Source organism: Tasmannia lanceolata, unplaced genomic scaffold (assembly GCF_043159265.1).
Source record: "Tasmannia lanceolata isolate RefF3 unplaced genomic scaffold, GAP_Taslan_0.1 ptg000012l, whole genome shotgun sequence".
NCBI lineage: Eukaryota > Viridiplantae > Streptophyta > Magnoliopsida > Canellales > Winteraceae > Tasmannia > Tasmannia lanceolata.
Window position 1 is genome coordinate 1593189 of NW_027518689.1, and position 23059 is coordinate 1616247.

Below are 23059 nucleotides of genomic sequence, written 5' to 3' on the forward strand. Positions count from 1 at the left end.
TTTGCTAACTATGGGATTATTCGGTTTGTGCGTGATGAGTTCAATAGCGGGAAAAAAAATCAAGGGGTGGCCTAAAGGAAGGAAAAATCAAAGAGAAAAGAAAATAGAACCTAAAAAATTCAAAGGAGAATAAAAATAAGAAAAGGAGGAGAGTGTTTCTCATCAAAATAGGCCTATCTCACTCCGTACAAACTTGGAGAGAGGGTTTCTCCAAGACTGAATGTGAAGAAACGCATTCATCACATACAAATTCAAATGAAAGGAGAAAAAGGAGAATGAAGAATAAAGCCTTCTTCCACAAACTTATCTTTAATTTCCAACAGGTAGCTACCTTGTTTTAAGTAATGGCAGGGTAATCATATTCCATAAATCTCGCAAGATGGAATGATCAATGTATTGCAGTGGAAACCTTCACACTCAAGATTTGATAGTAATTTTGTATTAATAGGTGAAGAAAATATAGATATGAGAAAAAACATTACTTGCAAGTGGCACCACCAAACAGAACGCATATAATATAACATTAACTTACAAATTCATCGAAGAAATGACATGTAAAATTGTAATCTTTGTCCATTGGGAAACAAAAGCGGATGTAGCCGTGAAATTATTTTTTCCATAGTATCTCCAAAATTATTGAGGTAAGATAAACCTTCACTGACAAATAAGGCCCTATTTCATCATTCTCTGTGGATCCCAGCACCAAGATATATGTTTCTAACAAAACACATTTCCTTTACAGCGTCTGTCATCTCCATTCGCTCTCTCAGAGATTCTGCAGAACACACCACTCCAATCCTCATTAAGGATACCAAACACTCTTGCAAATGACGTATCTTATCATTGTAATTCTCAGTAATGTTAGTAGCTCTTTCTTCATCATCTTCTAAAAGAATTAATGGATCCAGAATTTCCATCACTCGATTAGGCAAAGACAACTGGACAAATTTGTGAAGACTTAGGCCATCCTTAAACATGTCATCTGTGGGGGGCTTTCCAGCTAATATCTCCAATAAAAGAATCACATAGCTATACACATCTCCGGCTGTGGACACATGACCACCTGCCCCATATTCTGCAATTCCACACATCTTTTACACTTTTTGTTGTGATAAAGGATATAAGATACCAGGTAGAAACTAAAAGTAAATATGAGGTTCGATTTTGAAAAAAAAGAAGGAAATTTTATCTAAGAGATGATAGATAATTGAGTGGTCTCTTCACATTTAGAAACCTACGTTGCATGGAAAGAGTCTAGAATTTTTAGAGAAACACATAAGAAGCGATTTAACACAATGAAAGAAAATGTAGAAGTTATGTTCTATGTTGCATTTTTACAGGTACGAGTGTTAGAATCTGACATGGGTATCTAGTGTTAAATTCAGAAAACCTAAAAAAGAATGATTTGTAGATTCGCCAAAATATTTTAATCATTTGTCAAATGTTAATTTTTTTTTTCATAATACTATTATTTTAACCAATAACATATTTAAATTTTAATAAGTTAAGTAAATATAATGTTTTATTTCTTTTAAAAAAAAATCACTAATAGGATGGGTAAAATTCAAAATGTATGATAATTATAAAGTTGTGGCAGTAGCATCCAGAAAAATAGAAAAGAGATAAAAGAGATCGACTGTCATAGAGACCCCTGCAATTTTAGATGTACGTGTCCCACACGGGTACTTCACCTATTTAGAAGAATCCATATAACATGGGTTTTGGCCAATCAAGTCATGTAAGTGATGAATAGCATTCCACTATGTATTACTCAAAACTGCTAGCCAATTTTGGTTCTCAACATGATTTTTTCATCTGAAACCAACCAAGTCTCAGTGATTACACATGCAAAAGCACTACAAAAGTAGATCAAATTAAACTTCATACTATTTATAAGGTAAAAAATACGTAGAAGTAGAAGGAAATGAAATGATGTCATTTTCTAAGTACAAACAAAATAGTTGTGAATATCATCTTTAATTTCACTTTCATGTTGACTTGAGAGAGGCAACTTAAAAGGCAATTGTTGAAAATCCATTAAACACGAGAAAGTAGAATGAATAGTGCACGCCAACCAAACATGTCTTGAAAAGGGAAATGGCATCATTTTACCTTCCTTTCCAAGGGAAACACTATTTCAGTCCCAACATTAATCCAAAAGTCTCGTATTTATTATTAGTAATTAATAGAAACCTCCTTGATCTATATTTATCAAACACCTTAAATATAGGGATTATGGGCCCTAAGTCCTGGACATGACTCTGTCTAGAACCATATATCCAGACTAGGAAAGTATCGCTTGTCATGTGCTCAAGCTCTTTTGGAGAACCTAATTCATCTTTCTTCCAAACCACTTTTCTTTGAAAAAAATCACCAAAAGTTGAAATGTTTGACTAGGGATTTATAGAAACAACTATTTATTAGAAAGAAAGCAAGGGTTCTAAGTGTGGGAACCATCCTCCACTGACATCTAGAGGGAAGTGTGTGCACCTTCAGCAGATGGCGTGGAGTGAACTTGTGATGCGCCAATTGGGATCTTTTGCGGCACTCATTAATCTGGAAATCCTTGTGTGGTCGATGCCAGAAAGTGGCTACTTGACCCCCACCCTTTGTTCGAACCAGTGGAATGAAAACAAATACCTAACTCTATGTTTCTTCTTTTTGAAATTTGGCATTGCATTAATAGTCAAAAAGTATTGGGCGGGGAATGGATGTCCCACACATGATACTTAAAAGTGGTCCACATACCCATTATAAAGCCTATTAGATAGGTGAGATAACAGGCGACACGACTAACATGGACTCCCAAAGGAGTCCTTCCTTTGCTAGAATATCCGCCGCCTCATTAGCTGATGTAAGCCCAAGGGTTCCCAAGGGTTAATCATTCACCTTACCTTTTTATTTTGATGATGGCAAACCAAATTGATTAGCATTTATGGACTGATGTGTTGCTTTGAGGTGTTGTGTTATGTTGTATACAGGATTTTCATATCATAATCGCCATTACACAACTCTTCACATCACATGGCTTGTGGATCAAGGAGCAAAGTAACCAAGAGCTTGCACCTACATTGGAGACATCCTCATTTGAAGATGAAAAAGTCAAGAAGCTTAACATGAAGATCCCATAAGTTCCTAAGCAAGTGTCAAGAAGGAGCTTGGAGTTGAACATGCCATGGTGACACCTCATGTACCTCAACATGCATTGGAGATTGGAGGAGAAGTCACAAGAGCCAAGACAAGATCAAGATGTTCACTCAAGCCAAAGAAGTCCAAGGAAGTGCAAAGGAGCTGATACATTCCAAGAAGACTCACGGTTCTTATTTTTAGAATGTATTTAGAGTCCTCTTGATTTTATGTAAAATACACTTTCAAATGGTTTTCATACTTAACTTTTTACATCTTTGAAAACCATATACACACAAAAAAATATGTTTGAAAACCTAGGACTTAAGCCCAAGACCATGGCCCAAAAGCCCCTGATTTTTAAAGTTAAAAATGGAATTTCACACAGGGCCGGTTGACCGGGCTTTTCCGGGAGACCGCGAGATGGAACTTGGAAGTCCAGGACATCTCAAAATTTATCGGGCTGGTCGACCGGGTCAATCCGGTTGGCTGCGGATTGATTTTCTGGAAATTCAGAAAACATCCAGGTTGGGCTTGGCGGACAACCGCAATGGGTCGGTCGACCGCGGATAGGTTTTTTAACCGAATTTTTGAGCTAACAGGTTAGCCTCACCGGACGACTGCCATGGGGCTGGTCGACCGCAACGGTAATAAATTTGAAAATATAGAAGGGCGCCTGATAGGGGCGGGCAACCGCGGTGGCTCGGTTGACCGCGACGATCGGGCAAACTAGCCGTTGAGGCATTTTCTGCTTGACTTTTTCAAGCTAGTTTTTACGGTTTTGCCCCCAAACAGTCATATTTTCAAATACACTATATATAGATGATTAAAACCTATCTCTAGAAGCTTTTGAACATTTTAAAAAGATCAAAACCCATTTTTCTTGAGCTAAAACTTTCTATCAAAAGCCAAACCTCTTTGATCTTGCATTTGCACATTCTTTCAAGAGGTATTCCATATGCTTTGCATTTTGTCTTTCCTTGGAGTGTTAGTGAGCTATTAAAGTTTGTAATCCGCGTATCTAATGAGGCATTGAGAGTTTTTCATTTATTTTCTTCATTGTATTTGAGGGTCTCCTCTTCGGCCTGGCAATAAAGGTGAAGACGCTGTGATGGTCTATTCTTCGGCCCGTTAAGAAAGGTGAAGACATTGCAAGAGGGTGTGATCCATCATCGACAAGGCTTTGTACGAAAAAGGGTGTATCCCCTTTGGAGTTTGAGAAGTCGGGTGTACGGCTTGGAGATTCGCCCGTTGAAGAATCTCATCATTTTAGTGGTGATCCCAAGGAGGTAAACTTGGAACAGTGAAGTAGGTCTTGTGATAGACCGAACCACTATAAATCTTGTGCCTTGTGGATTGATTCTTCTTCTCCTTCTCATTTGCACATTGGTGATTGGTAAACTCTACCCTTTCTTGTATTTATGTTATATTAAAACAAGGGTTAGGGCAAATAGGCTTAAAGTAATATCTAAACCCTAAACTTCATTATCTTGAATATTTGAACAAGGGTTAGATTAATAAGTGCTTAATTAGTAAATTAATTTTCGTAATCCATTTAATTAAGCCCAAAATTTTTAATGACCAGTTCACCCCCCCTCTTGGGTTGTCGCACTTGCATTTCAGCTGACCTCCTACGATGCTCAATCTTTGGCTCCAATAATCTTATTAAGTCCAAAATCTCCACAATTAATGCAGTAACCACAAAATTTACAGATGCAGTAACCACAAAATCTACAGATGTAAGAGGAGAGAGGGTGTTATAGCTTCGTGAATGATTAGTTGCTAAATGTTCGGCTTTGTCACACTCCTCAGAGTGTTATACCTTCGTTCAAGGGTGGTTGCCGATCGTCCAGCTCTAGACAATCTTGGCAAATGGTTCACCCAAACTTTGAAATGGCAAAGGGATTGCACACATGGTTTTAGGTTGTGGCAATGACGCCTAGCGGTAGTGGGATCCAATCAAACAAGGGCTCGTCCGATTGGCCAACTCTAGGGCGTTTTGGTCCTTTTTGAAAAGTTGGATAGTTTTGAAAAGGCACTTTTCATGGTACTTTTGCTTCTTTCATTGGAATATATTTTCTCTCATGGGTCTTTGGGGTGTTTTACTGCTCTAGCTCATTTAAGAAGCACGATTTGATCCATCATTCGAGTGTTGGGCCATTTTTTGTTGAGAAACATTAGTCATGGGTTTTTTTGGAAACTTATTTACAAAATTTCTCATTATTTTCTAATAATATTAGAGATTTTATTGAATAATTGAATAATTACTTCTCCGATTTTTTCCAAAATTATAACTTTTTAACCACTTACATGATTAGCATTTTCTACACAACTATTTTGCATAAAGAAGTCATGGTCATAGGTACTAAAAATGCCGCCTATTATTCGGGTGACATGTACGAGACCACTTGATGTAAAATAACATTCCTATATACTCTGTCAATAAATATAGATATGCTATCAAGTAAATTTTTTGGTTCAAGATGCTAATTCAGCCTTTATTGCACTACATTATATACCTAATAAGTGAGAAATATTTTAAAAAACTCATTGCGAATAAACAGGATGACAAAAATTGATAAAATTATTACCTGGAGCAATGTACCCAATAGTTCCCTTTAATCCAGTTGTGCTGCTTTGGTCTTCAGATGAGCTCAAATGACTCTTGGATAAAACTTGGCTTACCCAAAATCACCCACATGAGCATTCATGTCTTCATCAAAAAAATTGTTGCTTGGCTTTAGATCACAATGAGCAATCGGTGTATGGCAATGATGGTGAAGAAAATCCAGCGCAGAAGCTATGTCAATTGCTATGTTTAATCTCTTAAGGAAGTTTAAACTTCCTAATTGATGTTGCCCATCTAATTTTGAATGCAACCACTTCTCTAGACTCCCATTTGGCATGAACTCAAGCACGAGAGCTTTGAAATCATTACCTCCAAAATCGATGCTTGAACAAGAAGTTATGATCTTCACAAAATTTCGATGACGAATGTTTCTGAATGCAATGCATTCAGCTATGAAACTCTTTGAAGCTCCCCTTAAGTGAAGGTTGAGCACTTTGACAGCAACAATATTTCATTGCGCCTGAGGATTCCCTTATACACTGATCCATAACTTCCCGTGCCTATCAAATTGGCTGAAGAGAACCCATCTGTTGCCTTAAAGAGCTCTGCATAAGAAACCTTTAAATGCCGGCCGCCCATAGAAGATAGGGAAGATGGTTTCTTCCATGACTTTCTTATCCAGTAAAGTGAACCAGGGACCGAAATTTTAAACCATGATTAGAAGACCCCCTCTAGTGTGTGTTCAAAGTTTCAAACTTAAAGCCAGTCTGTCAAATGGGACCGAATTACTAAGAGAACATCCGGTCTGACTGATTCAAGGATGTGACATTACAGTTTCCAATCGTGAGAATGTGGATGATAACCACTTGGACAATGGAGGACCTGAGAATAAGGGAACCCATCATGGGTAGTTACAAAAAAAGTTCCCCGCCTCCAAGAGGGGTAATGAAGAACGGTTACCAGAATATATAAGGAGACATTTGTCTCCATGGAAGAGGTCACAAAACCAAATCCAAACATGTTTTTAGCCTTTTATCTTTTCTTTTAAGCACTTGAACCCTTTACTTTTCATAACTGTAGCTATACTTGGATTAAGTTAGCAATGAATTCATCTTCTCTGGTGAGTCTATCTCTTTAACTAAACTATACCTCGCACTAGCATTTTGTCTGTGTCCCTTTTGTGATTTAGCTTGAGTCGAACGATCTGCTGACCCTGAGAGTCTCTATGTTTAGAAGCCACGAGTACACCTGAGAAGTCCTTTCCATTTGTGCAAGTAAAGAGGAACCCGCACACACTCTCACACGCTCCACACGCACACACCAAAATCAGATGGCCACATTGACTGACCGCACAGGAGCGCCCCTCCATACCAATCGAAAGCCAACACTCTTTTTGGCACGCACAGTGGACACGATGCATTGCATAGCATTTAAATGGCTCACAATACATGACGTAAAACTACGGGCCCCAGTTTCTCGGAATTCTAGTGACTCTAATGTTTCCAATAGTGTTGATATACATGATAAAGTGACTTCTAATTGGGAAAATCCTTTGCTAGAGGAAAATCTAAATAACGCTATGCGTACTAGAGAGTCTCCCTCATGTGGATGAAGCCCTGACGCGCATATGCCATTTCAAGAGGTGGAAGCCACCCTTAGGAAGCATATGGATGGGAATTCCCATAAGTTGTCATAAATGGTAGCTCGCCAAATTTTAGAAGTGATGAGGCCCTTTCAGTCCTCTAGTGAGATTTTTCTAAGCAGGTAGACAGACTGTTCGGTTTTCTATCCGACAAAATGGTGCCAATTGCGCCAGTACAATCACCTCTCTAGCACGATAACAAGCATGTCCTATAGCTAATGTACTGAGGCTGTGCTTCCGAGTACTCCTACCAGTTGGAGGGTGGAATTAGGTTCATTCAGGTCCGGCTTTTATCTACATTGAGTCCTAAAAATGACCGAGTCAACAAAGTATATAAAATCTTGAGTGTAGGGTTTCCATTGGGGGATAATTAGGTTCGTCTAGGTCCTGGTCCAACTCATGACCGAGTCTACAGAAAACCCACCAGTCTCAAACGGAATTAGGTTCGCCAAGGTCCAACTTAATCAGTCAAAGATTTTCTGAGTCTCCTACACTCGCCCAGTAAAACTTTGTATCTTTGAAGAAAGAAAAACAAAATCCCTTCAAAGAGGGTTATAAGTTGTAAAGAAGATGTACAAAGAAGTCCTATATCCAAATCTTGTTCAAGGATGAGAGAGGAACAACTTAAGTTGATTCACTCTTTTAAGACGTTCCAAATAAGTTTTAGTGTTCTTGGTTCATTTAGAATGGTTTAGTAACTCATATATATATATATATATATATATATATATATATATATATATATGAGAAAAGGGTTCCTGAGGTTAACCTCATATAGCTTATATGAGGTGGCGCTCACAAAACATAAGGGGCCCACATTCTTAGGATGATCCAAAGCATTCATTTGAAAGGCCCCATCATAGATAGGGTGTGTACAAAAAATCAACTCCATTGGATCATCTTAACCCATCCAATAGTGGAGGGCAAAATGGATAGACACTTTTTGTCCACAAATCTGCCCATTTTTTCCTCCACTTTTAGAGGGGTTAGGATGATCCAATGGAGCTGATTTTTGGTACACACCCTATCTATGATGGGGCCTTGCAAATGAATGGTTTGGATCATCTAAACAAAGTGGGTGCCTTATGTTTTGTGAGCGCCACCTCATATAAGCTCTTATATGAGGTTAACCTCAGGAACTCTACTCTCTCTCTCTCTCTCTCTCTCTCTCTCTCCGTATATATATATGAGAATAGAGTTCCTAAGGTGTCACCTCATATAGCTTATATGAGGTGGCACTTAAAAACATAAGGGGCCCACTTTGTTTGGATGATTCAAAGCATTCATTTGATAGGCCCTCACATAGATAGGGTGTGCCCAAAAAGTCAACTTCATAGCATCATCCTTCCCCTTCCATTTGTGGAGGTTGAAATGGATGGGTATAGACCTCCATAAATCTGCCAATTTTTAACCTCCATAAATGGAAGGGTTAGGATGATCCTATGGAACTGATTTTTTGTAGGCACCATATCCATCTAGGGGCCTTTCAAATGAGTGGTTTGGATCACCCCAAAAATGTTGGCCCCTTACGTTTTGTGAGCGCCACCTCATATAAGCTATATGAGGTGACACCTTAGGAACTCTACTCTCTCTCTCTCTCTCTATATATATATATATATATATAGAGAGAGAGAGAGAGAGAGAGAGAGAGAGAGAGAACTGTTGGTGCGCTTAAGCTCACCATTTTTATGGTGCGCTTAAGTTGTTATAACGCCTCCCATTTGTTTAAATGTTTGGGTCTCGCTGGGTCCCGCTTAAGTGCAGAGATGAGGTCTTTGGCGGGCTGAGTCCCATGGGCTTCGTCTCTCAGATCGAGTAGCTCAATCGGCAGCGATTCCGACGCATTTTTTCCCTTGAGTGCCATGGCATAGCACTCCCTGGGCTGTGGTTGATCTCCCCTTACTTCTCCCACGCCGTTTGGCGTTATAAACTTCATTTTCTAGTGATATGCTGAAGCGACGGCGCGGATTAGATTCTGGCCGGGTCGTCCCAAAATAGCGTTATAGACCGAAGTGGCCCTCACTACTAGGAAGTTGACCATCGCGAAGGCCTGACAGGGCGGCTCTCCGACGAGGACTGGGAGTTCTATCTGTCTTTCCACTTTCACGACCTCCCCTGAGAAACCGAACAGATCGGAGTTCGTCGGCCTTAAGCGGTCGTCTCCTATCATCATTTTCTCGAAAGCATGATAGTACAGGATATCGGCCGAACTCCCGTTGTCGACAAGGATTTTCTTCAATTCCCAGTTCACGACGAGCATTGTTAGGACCAGGGCGTCGTCTTGATAGTATCAAGTTGTCGAGATCCGCATCTGAAAATGAGATTTCATTCTCCGTCTTCATCTTTTTGCTGCATGTGTGCTTGACATTGACTCGGCGTGTGTATGCTTTTTTAGCAGCAAATGATGTACCCCTGGCTGCTGGCCCTCCCATAATTGTGTTGATGACCCCCTTGGGCTGGGATCGGCGCGCCTCTGGCTGTGGACTGGATGGCAGGGGAGATTGATTCCGCGCATGGGGCGGCTGTGACCGTCGGGGGCTCTGGCCCTGGAGACTCTTCTCCCTGCGCTCTCTTATGTGGTCGTCATCTTTGACATACTTTTTCAAGTATCCCCGACCAATCAGCAGCTCGATTTCTTCCTTGAGCTGCCAGCACTCGTCTATGTTGTGCCCATGGGAACCGACAATACTTCGACTTGTCTCTTTTATTCCCCTTGGAGATCATTCTGGTCGGCCACCTTATGAATTCTTCTCCTCTGATTGCGGCCAGTATGTGTCTCCGGGAGGTGTTGAGAGGGGTAAAGTTTTCTTCCCTCCTCTGGGGGGACCTCTCTCTTCTGGGGGCCTATCATCCCTACGCTGCTTGGTAGGGTCCTTTTCTTCGGAGGTTCTCCTCCGGTTTGAGTCTAAGGCCGTTAGAGTGTCCTCCACGGCTCTATATTCCTCGGCCCCTGCCATCAGATCCGCTAGTGAGTGCAGGTTCTGATGAGCAACTGATCGGCGAAAATCGTTGGATTTGGCGCCTATGAGGAGCACATTCATGGCGGCTGATGGATCCAAGTTTGGCACTTGAAGAGCCTCTCTGTTGAAACGGCTGACGAATGTTTTCAGAGGTTCATTATCCTCCTGCCGCAAGGCCATCAAGGATGCTGTTGTTTTCCTTGGCCTCCGGCTACTCATAAAATGGCGGACCAGGTCGTCCCTAAAGTCCTCAAAGTTGCTAATGGAGTTCGGCTTGATCCTCGAGTACCAGTCCCGGGCTACACCGGTCAGTGTGGTCGGGAATGTTCTGCAGAGGAATCCGTCAGAGGCACCGTGGAGGAGCATCATAGTCCTGAACGTTTCCAGGTGGTCCACAGGGTCGGTGGTTCCGTTGTATTGCGGAACCGTCGACATTTTGAACCCTCTGGGTGCTGGCGCGTTCATAACATTCTCTGTGAACGGAGGTCTGCTTGAGTACGTCTTCGTAGCGGGCCGGCCCTGATCTTTTGCCAGTTCTTCTATATGGTGATCTATTTCTTCTATTCTCTATAGCATTGGGTCAGCCCTCCGGTTGTGGGAGCCAGATCCCGCGAGAGGGGCGTGGCGCGAGCCGCCATGCACTCTCTTGGTCTCTAGTACCCACGCGATTGGCGTGTGCTTCTTAGTGTTGATTTAGATTCGTCTTTTATGTGAACTTGGGATCACTAAGACAATCCGAATTCCACATAAAAGAGACTGACAGAGTCGCCACCTAGATGTGGGATCTAGGACCCGTAATTAACCAGAAATCTAGACTCGCTACCTGGTTACAAGAATGGAAGGTATGGGGATTTATCCACCACATGCACCATTCCTGCCCGATAATCGGTCTTCGATTCCAAAAGCTAACTCTTTTAAATTTATTTTAAATGGCTCATTCAACTCTATGTTAATATGTTATCTACGGGACATGCATCCTATGATTTAATTTCAATGTGAATCCTAAATGTGTATTTTGATTTCTTGATTTGTTTGGATTCAATCTAAGTGCAAGTTCTCCTAAGATTCTAATCTCATGGAAAACCCTAACTGATTTGATTAAGTATTTACAAGAAAATTAATATACAAAACACCACAATTTGTTGTGGTGCCGACTCGCGGTTGGTATGCCATCTGACATCCAAGCTGCCTACGTACCCAAGCCTCACTGGGATCAGAGTCGACGTAGTTCGGTGCACCTAAGCTAAGCTACATATGCCTAACTCAACTAGGACACCGACTTAGACGGATTTGACTGTTTCAACAGTTTTAAGAGGAATTATTTAATCCAAGTTGAGGATTTTATTATCTTAGGATTTCATCTAAGATGCTATATGATTCTTATCTAAATGCAAGTTGTCCCTTAGACTAATGCAGGTTAGCCTACATCCTAGTCTACTAGGCATGTCTTAGGGAAAGATGAGGTGACTAGTGTAACTAGACCTATGGTACGGTTGCTATACATAGCAAGCGTCCGTGATGAGGCTGGACTCCTAACTCTAGGACTCCCTAAAACTTAGGACACGACACAACACTAGTGTTCATAAATTGGGCTCTAATGGTTCTTAGATTGGAAACCATAATCCAATGGTTCCGGAAGACTCGAGACAAATCAATTCAAATTCTTGAAGTTAATTAATTTCAGATTTCATGGATTTTCGATTTATGGACACTTGAGGATTACCAATGGTTCTAGGGTTCACCAATTTCGGCCCAGAATAGCATCCAAGGAAGGGAATCGTGCGTTCTTTCCTTGCGCAATTTAATACTTAGGTTATAACATCTTATTGCCTGGCATATCTCAGGATTTCCGTGGACAGTAACCTCGGAGCCAACAACATGCTATAGCTTAAGTATTCAAATTGTCAAAGATCGGTTGCAATTGGGATACGATTATGGATGCACTGACCATTTTTCCAGGGAATTCTAATGATCCTAAGATTTCTGTTTCAATGGATTAAGGAGTTAATGTGTGACAGAGATTTAAGGTTCTTTAGAAATATTCAGATGATTTTCAATTAATTTCGGATTTTCAATGAATTTTATCAATTTTAAACATATGAGTGATTTTACAAGTGAAATTGTAGCAGACGAATTTGAAATGAGTTGAAATTTCTACAGCAGCAAGATATGATGAAATGTAGCTTACGGAAAGAGTTTTACAGATTTTTACATTAAGCTCATATTTAATTTCGATTTAACAATTGATTGACCAGATTGCACAAATAACACAGAAACCACTAGAAATATGAATCTAAATTCAATGAAATTTCTACATTAATAAGATATAAGTAAAAATAACATACTGAGAAATTTTCATGAATTTTGGAAACCATTTACTATCAGTTTCAGATTTTTTAATTTTCAGACCAGATTATGAATTAACCCTACATCCCATATGAAAACAGATCCAAATCACTTGAAACTTTTACAGTAACTAGAAATGTGAGATTGAAGACTACTGTAAAAATTTTAAGAATTTTAGTTGTGATATGATGTCAGTAACAATTCCTTCAAAAGCTGGTAAATTTCAAAGAAAGCATAAAATAATATACCAAACAAATTCTCAAAATTCTCAAAATTTCATGATAGAATGTACTGGTATCATATTAGTTTCCCACGAAATTTCATTAATTTTGGAATTCATTTAGTATATATTTTATTTTCGAAACACTCATGGAGATCATGATTTTGAGCATACATATTTAATTTTCAACTAAATCCAATTAAATACTAAAAATCATGCAAATATACCAAATAATTCTAGAAAAATCTAAAAATTAAGTACCTACCTGTGATCGAAATCCTCGCCGAATCCGAGAGCCGAAAAATTCGAAAATCGCACCGCCGCTTGATCCGCTTCCGCTTTCTTTCTCTTTTTCTTTGTTTTATTTTCTTTTATATTTTTTTTTATATGGAACAAGGGAGAGAGATGGGGAGAAACAAATAAGGAGAGAAAGTAGATAATGATAGTGTGAGAGTGAGAGAGTGAGAGATATTGAGGGAGAGAAAGAGAAAACTATCCAAAAACAATGTGTTGTTTTTTTTTTTTCCTCCTCTCATCACCTCTCTTTATATAGTGAAAAACTTAGTGGAGAGGTGGAAATAAACAATGAGAATGGTGGGTGTGGTGGAGAATAATGGAAATAAACAATGAGAATGGTGGGTGTGGTGGAGAATAATGGAATATATAATGGTAATGGTGGGAATTGTGGTGGGGAATAATGGAATATATAATGTGAATGGTGGGTGTGGTGGAGAATAATGGAAATAAACAATGGTAATTGTGGGAATGGTGGTGGGAATAATGGAATATATAATGGTAATGGTGGGAATGGTGGTGGGAATAATGGAATATATAATGGTAATGGTGGGAATGGTGGTGGGAATAATGGAATATATAATGGTAATGGTGGGAATGGTGGTGGGGATAATGGAATATATAATGGTAATGGTGGGAATGGTGGTGGGGATAATGGAATATATAATGGTAATGGAGATAATGGTGTTATTTTAAAGGGAAAAATGAAGTTAGTGGAAATGGTAGAGAAAGTTAAGTCATGCTAATGGTGAGTCCCACATCAGCGGGTTCCGCACAAGCGGGTCCCACATCAGCAGGCCCTACACAAGCGGGTCCCACATCAGCGGGTCCCACACAAACGGGTCCCACATCAGCGGGTCCCACACAAACGGGTCCCACACTAGCAGGTCCCACACTAGCAGGTCCCACACCAGCGGGTCCCACACTAGCAGGTCCCACACTAGCAGGTCCCACACTAGCAGGTCCCACACCAGCGGGTCCCACACAAACGGGTACAAATTCTCCCTAGTTTAGATTTTTCTGAATAATCCTTCTCAACATTTAGCGGGAAAATGCGAAACACGACGGAAATGACCAAAAATATTTAGAAATGTAACAAACGGATGCGGGAAAGAAAGACATTGGAAAACCGACGGAAAACAAACCCTAATTTCTTTATCGATTAAGGTAGAGCAAAATGGGGTGTCTACAGATGCCCCTCTTTGGTAGAGATGACGTAGTCATCGAATACCAAAGTCAAAATGACAGAGCCATTTTGCGTAGCTTTAATCGACAAAAGACTCTACACAAAACGGAACTTAGACGCAAACATTTACTACCTAATGCAAGGCCCTAAATGAAATCCTAGAATTAGAACATAATAAGAAATCCTGATGCGGTGCCGTTTACAAACGAGCAACGAGAGAATGAGATACCACTTTCGAATGGATTCCGAACAGAAAGAACAAAGATCGTTCTCAAGCGGTTTTTTTTTTTTTTTTTTTTTTTTTTTAAAAAAAAAAGAAAATGAGACATCTTTCACAAGCGGGCTCAAGGAGGATAAGAGACCATTCACAAATGGACTCAGACAATGAGGTACCATTCACAAACGGCCTCAAGGAGGATATGAGACCATTCACAAATGGACTCAGAAAATGAGGTACCGTTCACAAACGGGCTTAAGAAGAAGATGAGACCATTCACAAATGGACTCAGAAAATGAGGTACCGTTCACAAACGGGCTTAAGGAGAGGACGAGACCATTCACAAATGGACTCAGAAAATGAGGTACTGTTCACAAACGGGCTCAAGGAGAAGATGAGACCATTCACAAATGGACTCGAGAAACGAGGCACCGTTCACAAACGTGCTCAAGGAGAACATGAGACCATTCACAAATAGACTCAGAAAATGAGGTACTGTTCACAAACGGGCTTAAGGAGAAGACGAGACCATTCACAAATGGACTCGAGAAACGAGGCACCGTTCACAAACGGGCTCAAGGAGAATAAGAGACCATTCACAAATGGACTCAGAAAATGAGGTACCGTTCACAAACGGGCTCAAGGAGAAGACGAGACCATTCACAAATGGACTCGAGAAATAAGGCACCGTTCACAAACGGGCTCAAGGAGAATAAAAGACCATTCACAAATGGACTCAGAAAATGATGTACCATTCACAAACGGGCTCAAGGAGAAGATGAGACCATTCACAAATGGACTCGAGAAACGAGGCACCGTTCACAAACGGGCTTAAGGAGAAGACGAGACCATTCACAAATGGACTCGAGAAATGAGGCACCGTTCACAAACGGGCTCAAGGAGAATAAGAGACCATTCACAAATGGACTCAGAAAATGAGGCACCGTTCACAAACGGGCTCAAGGAGAAGATGAGACCATTCACAAATGGACTCAGAGAATGAGACACCGTTCACAAACGGGCTCAAGGAGAATAAGAGACCATTCACAAATGGACTCAGAAAATGAGGCACCGTTCACAAACGGGCTCAAGGAGAACATGAGACCATTCATAAATAGACTCGAGAAATGAGGCACCGTTCACAAACGGGCTCAATGAGAAGACGAGACCATTCACAAATGGACTCGAGAAACGAGGCACCGTTCACAAACGGGCTCAAGGAAAACATGAGACCATTCATAAATGGACTCGAGAAATGAGGCAACGTTCACAAACGGGCTCAAAGAAACAAGATAGCTTCAACAACGAAGAATTTAGAGATTTTTCATGAACTTGAATTTGACGTAGGATTGGATTTGATGAATTTTTGATTTTTCAGAAATAAGGCACCGTCCACAAACGGGCTCAAGGAGGACATAAGACCATTCACAAATAGACTCAGAAAATGAGGTACCCTTCACAAACGGGCTTAAGGAGAAGACGAGACCATTCACAAATGGACTCGAGAAACGAGGCACCGTTCACAAACGGGCTCAAAGAAACAAGATAGCTTTGATTGATGAATTCAACAACGAAGAATTTAGAGTTTTTCATGAACTTGAATTTGACATAGGATTGGATTTGATGAATTTTTGATTTTTCAGAAATAAGGCACCGTCCACAAACGGGCTTAAGGAGGACATGAGACCATAAATGGACTCAGAAAAATGAGACACCGTTCACAAACGGGTTCAAGGAGAAGACGAGATCATTTACAAATGGACTCGAGAAAAGAGGCACCATTCACAAACGGGCTCAAAGAAACAAGATAGCTTTGATTGATGAATTCAACAACGAAGAATTTAGAGATTTTTCATGAACTTGAATTTGACATAGGATTGGATTTGATGAATTTTTGATTTTTTGAACTTAATGAAATCGGGGATGTTATAGATCGTGCCTGACAAAGATATCGGAAACTAGGACTTTGACGAATGATGAAACGGCAAACCGAAGAACCATTACTAACAAGAATGGAGTAGAAACACTTTTATGAAACTTCAACAAGATTTTTCTCAAAGAGACTGCTGGTCTTGTCTTTGGGGATTTGGATGACTGAAACCTTGAACAAGACACTTGAAATTGGTAATCTAGAACAACGGCTCTCTTGGATATAATCAAACTAACTGGAAGGAAATTCTGAATTTTAACGGTTCATCTTTGTGAGAAATTGGCTCGACCATCATTGCATCTGAGGCTCTTCCAAGCTTAAGATGCCTTCCTGAGGTATGATCTTTTTAAGGAAGCTGGGCTTTCTGATGTTTCTACTTCTGAACTCTTCTGAGTTGATCTTCTTTGAAATGTAGCTGTTTGACTAGATTCTCGAACTCTTTCAGGTACAATCGCAGGGAGTTGACGAGGTCGGGCCTCCTTCACCGAGACAGTTGCATCATTTTGGACACAAGGACGACGATTGACTCTTTTTAAAGAGAAAACTTAGATAAAAGACACTACTCAAAGGATTGAGGATCTCTGAAGGAGTGAACATAGAATAACAACGATTGATTAACTACACTGACAGACACAGTAATGCTTCTGACTTAGTTAATATTTTATTTGGTAAGTCTATCCTTTCAAGGAATATTTTTTTTTAATTGGTAAACACTGGACTTTTCCCTTAAACAGTAATGCCTCAATGATTTAATTACAACTCCTAGGATTGCTTAGCTCCAATGCCCCCAGTTTTGAGGATGTCACTTGAATTTGCTTGAACTTCAGTTGATCTTCAGTCCTGATACCGGCTGTAGCCTTCTTACAATGATTCTCTTACCATGACCAAGTCACCTCTTCAAGGTTTTTAACTTGGCGGACCGTGCTAGCCTTAACTTTTGCCTGAACCGCCTTTCTAGGTTTTCGATTCAGCAGGCTATCCCCTTAGCTTTTGCCTAAGCCGCCCTTTCGGGTTTTCAACTTAGCAGGGGAATGATCTTAAATTTTGCCTAAACCGTCCTTTCAGGTTTTCAGTCTAGCAGATCTTCAAACTCCATTTCATCATCAATTTTTTTTTTTGTTTCGGGACCTAGATCATTAGTTCTGAACACCGGAAGGACTTTATAGGTAGGATAGGGCTTTTCAAAGAATGGCTTAAGGTTCAACAAAGATTTCGACCGAACCTGTGAACATGTTGCCTACATGTCCCAAGGTAGGAATCAGGTCGTGTGTAGTTCAGGGCGAATGCCCCTAGTTTGAAGATAAATTGTTCGAAGGTTTATTGATTTTTTTTTTCTTTCTGGAATAATTGACTTCTCTTCTTTAGGAACTTGTCCCTCTTTTTTCTGAAAGGATTGAATTTCTTTTTTTTTTGATTGATTGAATTGCTTTTCTTTTTTGAATCGACCGAACTCAGTTTAACCGAGCTGCCTACGTACCCCAGTGTAGGGATCAGGTATCGCGTAGTTCGGGGCGAATGCCCCTAGTTTGATGGGTTTTCAAGAAAATTTCATTCAGGCTCAAAAGGGTTTGCAAACATGTATTTGTTTTGACATTGGGTTCTGATTTTGGGATTTATTCGGCCAAAGAAGGCCTTCCGATGTTTAGATTGGGAGTCGATCTAGTTTACTAGAGTCCCTCTGGTACTGATTATTTATTTTATTTTTTTTTTTTTTTTTACGGAGTTTGACGGCATTTCCAGGTAAGAGATAATAGATCTTCTTCTTTCAAGATTCTAAAACGCGCCTTCGACTTTCATAGAGCGAAACTTGTTCTTCGACATCCTCCATCTATGGATTTGTAACTCTTGATATCTGATGATCACTTTTCAATGCTTGCTCTTGAACTTCTTATCTCGAATTTGATGGCTTCATGTTATGAATTTGAGAACCAAGGTCATTCATTGGAAATATGAAAGTTGTTTCCACTCCATGCCCCTTGCATAGCATATGATATTCACTTCATTCTTTCTTGAACCTTCTATCTGGGTCTTTCTCCTGGCATTAATGGTAACGCTTACCGGACCATCTTTTTATCCTCAAAATGGGTTTACCAATTCTTCACACTCTTCAGAGGGTAATGTATTTTCAATCGGCATTTACTGGATCAAGGTTTCAGTGCCAGTGTTTACCACTTCAATTTCATCTTTGAAAGGCTGGGATTGGCGCTCCTCCTCTTGTTCAAGTAATTGTTGTGACCCAAGTGAAGTTTCATCAATTTTGTCCTCATTTGAGGAGGGAGTCTTATTTTAAGATCAGAAGCACACTTAAGAAACGGACACAAGTGAATTATTGGGACTCAAATTTTATTTAAAGAGAAAGTTCTTACATCTGACAACCTATCCTGAACATGCTCAGGATTCACAACTCTCAATCAAAAGAAAAGCAAAAGATAACTTGCCTGGACTAGCCATTGACCTTGAACTGTAAGACCGGACTCAACAATTGTCCTGACCATGATGACTGACTCAATCATAAAATAGGAAATGACAAAACTTTAACTGCTGCAACTGTCTGGTTTCGGAGGCTCGGCGAAAGCTGGCTCATAAATGGTACTTTCAACTTCTGATTCTTTTCATTGCAACCGGACCTGTGCCCCTTTGAACCTTCAGTTATTTAAGCATTGCGAACGGCTGGCGGCAGTACTGCATGATTTGATAATGGGTTATTGGTAGCAACGGGACTTGGCTCAAACACAAGGCTTTTATTGTCGAGCAACCTCTGGATTCTGAATTTTAGGGCAATGCAATTATCAGTGAGATGGCCAGAATTTCTATGGTATTCGCAGTGTTGATCTGTTCGCCAATTTGCTGGTAAAGGATTAGGAAGAGCCCTAATGTCGGGCAGGATTATGCGACCTGAGGCTAGACACTCCTTGAGTATCACAGATGGTGGAAGAGGGAGAGGGGTAAATTCTGTCTGGGCCTGTGGCCGAGGTGCGACAGCAGGTTGGGTATAATCCATCACCATGGGGTTCTGAGGTTTTGAAGGCTGAGGCTTGGAGCGGGAAAGGTTATTAATTTCAGCTGATGGAGGCTTCCTGAATTCTTTGGTATTCGGGTTACTTCGGTTGAACACACCTTGAGCCATAGCCTCCTCTATTTGGGTGCCTGCCACGATAAAGTGTTTGAAGTCCGGATAATACTGCAACGACATGTGATACTGGAGCTGGGGGGAAATATTTTTCATGATTATTTGGACCTGCTCTTCCTCAGAAGGGCGCTCCATCATCTGAGCTGCTATTCTCCTCCATCTTTTCACAAAGGTCAGAAAGGATTCCCTCAAGTCTTGCTTTGTCCTTTCCAAATCCTTTCTGGTGATTTCTGTCCCGTCATCATATTTGAATTGCCTGATGAACTGCTCGCCGATATCCTTCCATGTCCTGTAACGAGTCTTGTCCAAGACCATGAACCACCTCCTGGCAACCTTGGTTAGGGAAACCGGGAACAATTGAGCCATTTGCTCAGAAGATAAGCCTTGAGGTTGACACATGATGGTGAACATTTGCAAATGTGTGATTGGACAACCCACACCATCATATTTATCAAAGTCCGGCATTTGAAAATTGGCTGGGAGACGGATTTCTGGGAACAGTGTGAGGTCACTTGGATTGAAACCACCCTGGTCCTGAAACTGAATGTCCTGAACCTTCCTGGTAAGACTTTCTAATTTCTCCATAACTACTTTATCAACCATGGACTGAGAAGGCCTGCTGCGATCTTCGCTGTACTGCTCTTTTTCAAAAACTTCTTCAGTTTTGTCAGGGATAGGAATGAACACTGGCTGGGCAGGTGCGGCTGAAGTAACTGTATGGTGCATGGACCCTTTATCTTTGGACAACGATGGCCCCAACTTTTCAGAAAGCTGGGCCTTGATAACTTGGTTCTCTTCTTTGAGTTCTTGAAGCTGCCGGAGAATCAAGGTGAGAGTATCGGTAATAGCAGCGGGTGGAAGACTACTGTTCTGGTTTTCTGCCATTGGGGAGGATGAGGATGGGAAAGAAGGAGATGCTGGGGTCCTCAGAGAAGGTGGCGGGGAGACAGATTTCCTCTGCAATCGAGAAGAGATCCGAACCCAAGGAATAGTAGGGTTAGCTATGGTGTTTAGTGCCCTGTCATGGAAATAATGAACACGAGGTATATGAGCTTGACATTCATGGAGTGTTTCTTCTCAATGACTGAAAAATATTACACATTTAAGCAAGTAATTGGGACAATAGAATGAATCCAAATGATGAGGGGAATGCCCTTAGTTCAAGGATTATGAGAGTAAACTCTGAAGGATTTAGCAGAAATATTCTTGAAAAAGGTAGCCCCTAGAGGAGGAAGAGATCAAGGGTACAGGCAAGATTGGATCATCAAGATTGCACGATCAAATGATTGAGACACAATTTCCGCCAATGAAGACATAATCGAATCCCACAAGAGACGAATGATAGACACATGATCAAAATGTGAGATTGCATAGGATTACTTTCAACGGGTAGATCAAGAATAACTAATCCTATGAGATCTTTAGAAATGATGGGATTTATATCCTAACCCCAAAGGAAAAGTTTTTAGTCTTCGCACATTTTAACAGTGTTACCTGAAGGCATCAACCCTAATCCTAATCTAGCGGAGTGGAGAGAGGATCTCGACTCATGACTTTGTTTGTGTACCTAGGACCGATCGTAGCCATTGGAAGATGGACTACGGCCTAATCTAGACACAAATGGGTAAGATATCCTAAACTAGGCTCACACATGTGGTGCACATGTGTTCGTATACTGCATGCATGTGTGGGTTAATCTAGGGGTAAGGCCAAGAGTCCCCTTAGCGCGAATCCATGTTCGATATACTGTACCAGTGTCCGGCGTATCAGTACGTGAACAAGAGATCCGTTTACGCACCATAAAGGTACTAGGCTAAGGGTGGAATGCTTCTCTAGCACAGAGGCACCAGGTGATGAAATCCCAGTCAACCATGCTAGATAACACTCCGGGTTCCTAAAATAGGACGTGTGTGCATGTGAAATGCAAGGGTTTAGATGCAAGTGATGTAAGTGTGTGCAATAAGTTCGCGCAATCTATGATGCCTTCAGGTTTTGTTAAATTAAGTTCGAGTAAAATGTGATGAGAAAATAAAACGAGACAAACTAATCTAACAAGTATAGAGTTTTTATGAGCCAGTTAAATTAAATTCAAATGAATTATCTTTTGAAATTTTAATGAAGTTAGGTGGTCCCCAGCAGAGTCGCCAGACTGTGGGAGCCAGATCCCGCGAGAGGGGCGTGGCGCGAGCCGCCATGCACTCTCTTGGTCTCTAGTACCCACGCGATTGGCGTGTGCTTCTTAGTGTTGATTTAGATTCGTCTTTTATGTGAACTTGGGATCACTAAGACAATCCGAATTCCACATAAAAGAGACTGACAGAGTCGCCACCTAGATGTGGGATCTAGGACCCGTAATTAACCAGAAATCTAGACTCGCTACCTGGTTACAAGAATGGAAGGTATGGGGATTTATCCACCACATGCACCATTCCTGCCCGATAATCGGTCTTCGATTCCAAAAGCTAACTCTTTTAAATTTATTTTAAATGGCTCATTCAACTCTATGTTAATATGTTATCTACGGGACATGCATCCTATGATTTAATTTCAATGTGAATCCTAAATGTGTATTTTGATTTCTTGATTTGTTTGGATTCAATCTAAGTGCAAGTTCTCCTAAGATTCTAATCTCATGGAAAACCCTAACTGATTTGATTAAGTATTTACAAGAAAATTAATATACAAAACACCACAATTTGTTGTGGTGCCGACTCGCGGTTGGTATGCCATCTGACATCCAAGCTGCCTACGTACCCAAGCCTCACTGGGATCAGAGTCGACGTAGTTCGGTGCACCTAAGCTAAGCTACATATGCCTAACTCAACTAGGACACCGACTTAGACGGATTTGACTGTTTCAACAGTTTTAAGAGGAATTATTTAATCCAAGTTGAGGATTTTATTATCTTAGGATTTCATCTAAGATGCTATATGATTCTTATCTAAATGCAAGTTGTCCCTTAGACTAATGCAGGTTAGCCTACATCCTAGTCTACTAGGCATGTCTTAGGGAAAGATGAGGTGACTAGTGTAACTAGACCTATGGTACGGTTGCTATACATAGCAAGCGTCCGTGATGAGGCTGGACTCCTAACTCTAGGACTCCCTAAAACTTAGGACACGACACAACACTAGTGTTCCTAAATTGGGCTCTAATGGTTCTTAGATTGGAAACCATAATCCAATGGTTCCGGAAGACTCGAGACAAATCAATTCAAATTCTTGAAGTTAATTAATTTCAGATTTCATGGATTTTCGATTTATGGACACTTGAGGATTACCAATGGTTCTAGGGTTCACCAATTTCGGCCCAGAATAGCATCCAAGGAAGGGAATCGTGCGTTCTTTCCTTGCGCAATTTAATACTTAGGTTATAACATCTTATTGCCTGGCATATCTCAGGATTTCCGTGGACAGTAACCTCGGAGCCAACAACATGC

The 23059-nt window shown here is 40.7% G+C and overlaps 1 protein-coding gene across 1 annotated transcript; it reads right to left on the reverse strand.

Annotated features, from left to right (window-relative positions):
* Positions 1-680: 680 nt before the first annotated feature.
* On the reverse strand, positions 681-1091 carry LOC143888069 (receptor kinase-like protein Xa21). The gene has a single exon (XM_077392360.1). It carries the CDS (start codon positions 1089-1091, stop codon positions 681-683), a length of 411 nt encoding a protein of 136 aa, XP_077248475.1.
* Positions 1092-23059: the final 21968 nt, after the last annotated feature.

Excerpts from the sequence above, each read along its gene's own strand:
- LOC143888069 (XM_077392360.1), bottom strand. The coding sequence starts at position 1,091 with ATGTGTGGAATTGCAGAATATGGGGCAGGTGGTCATGTGTCCACAGCC.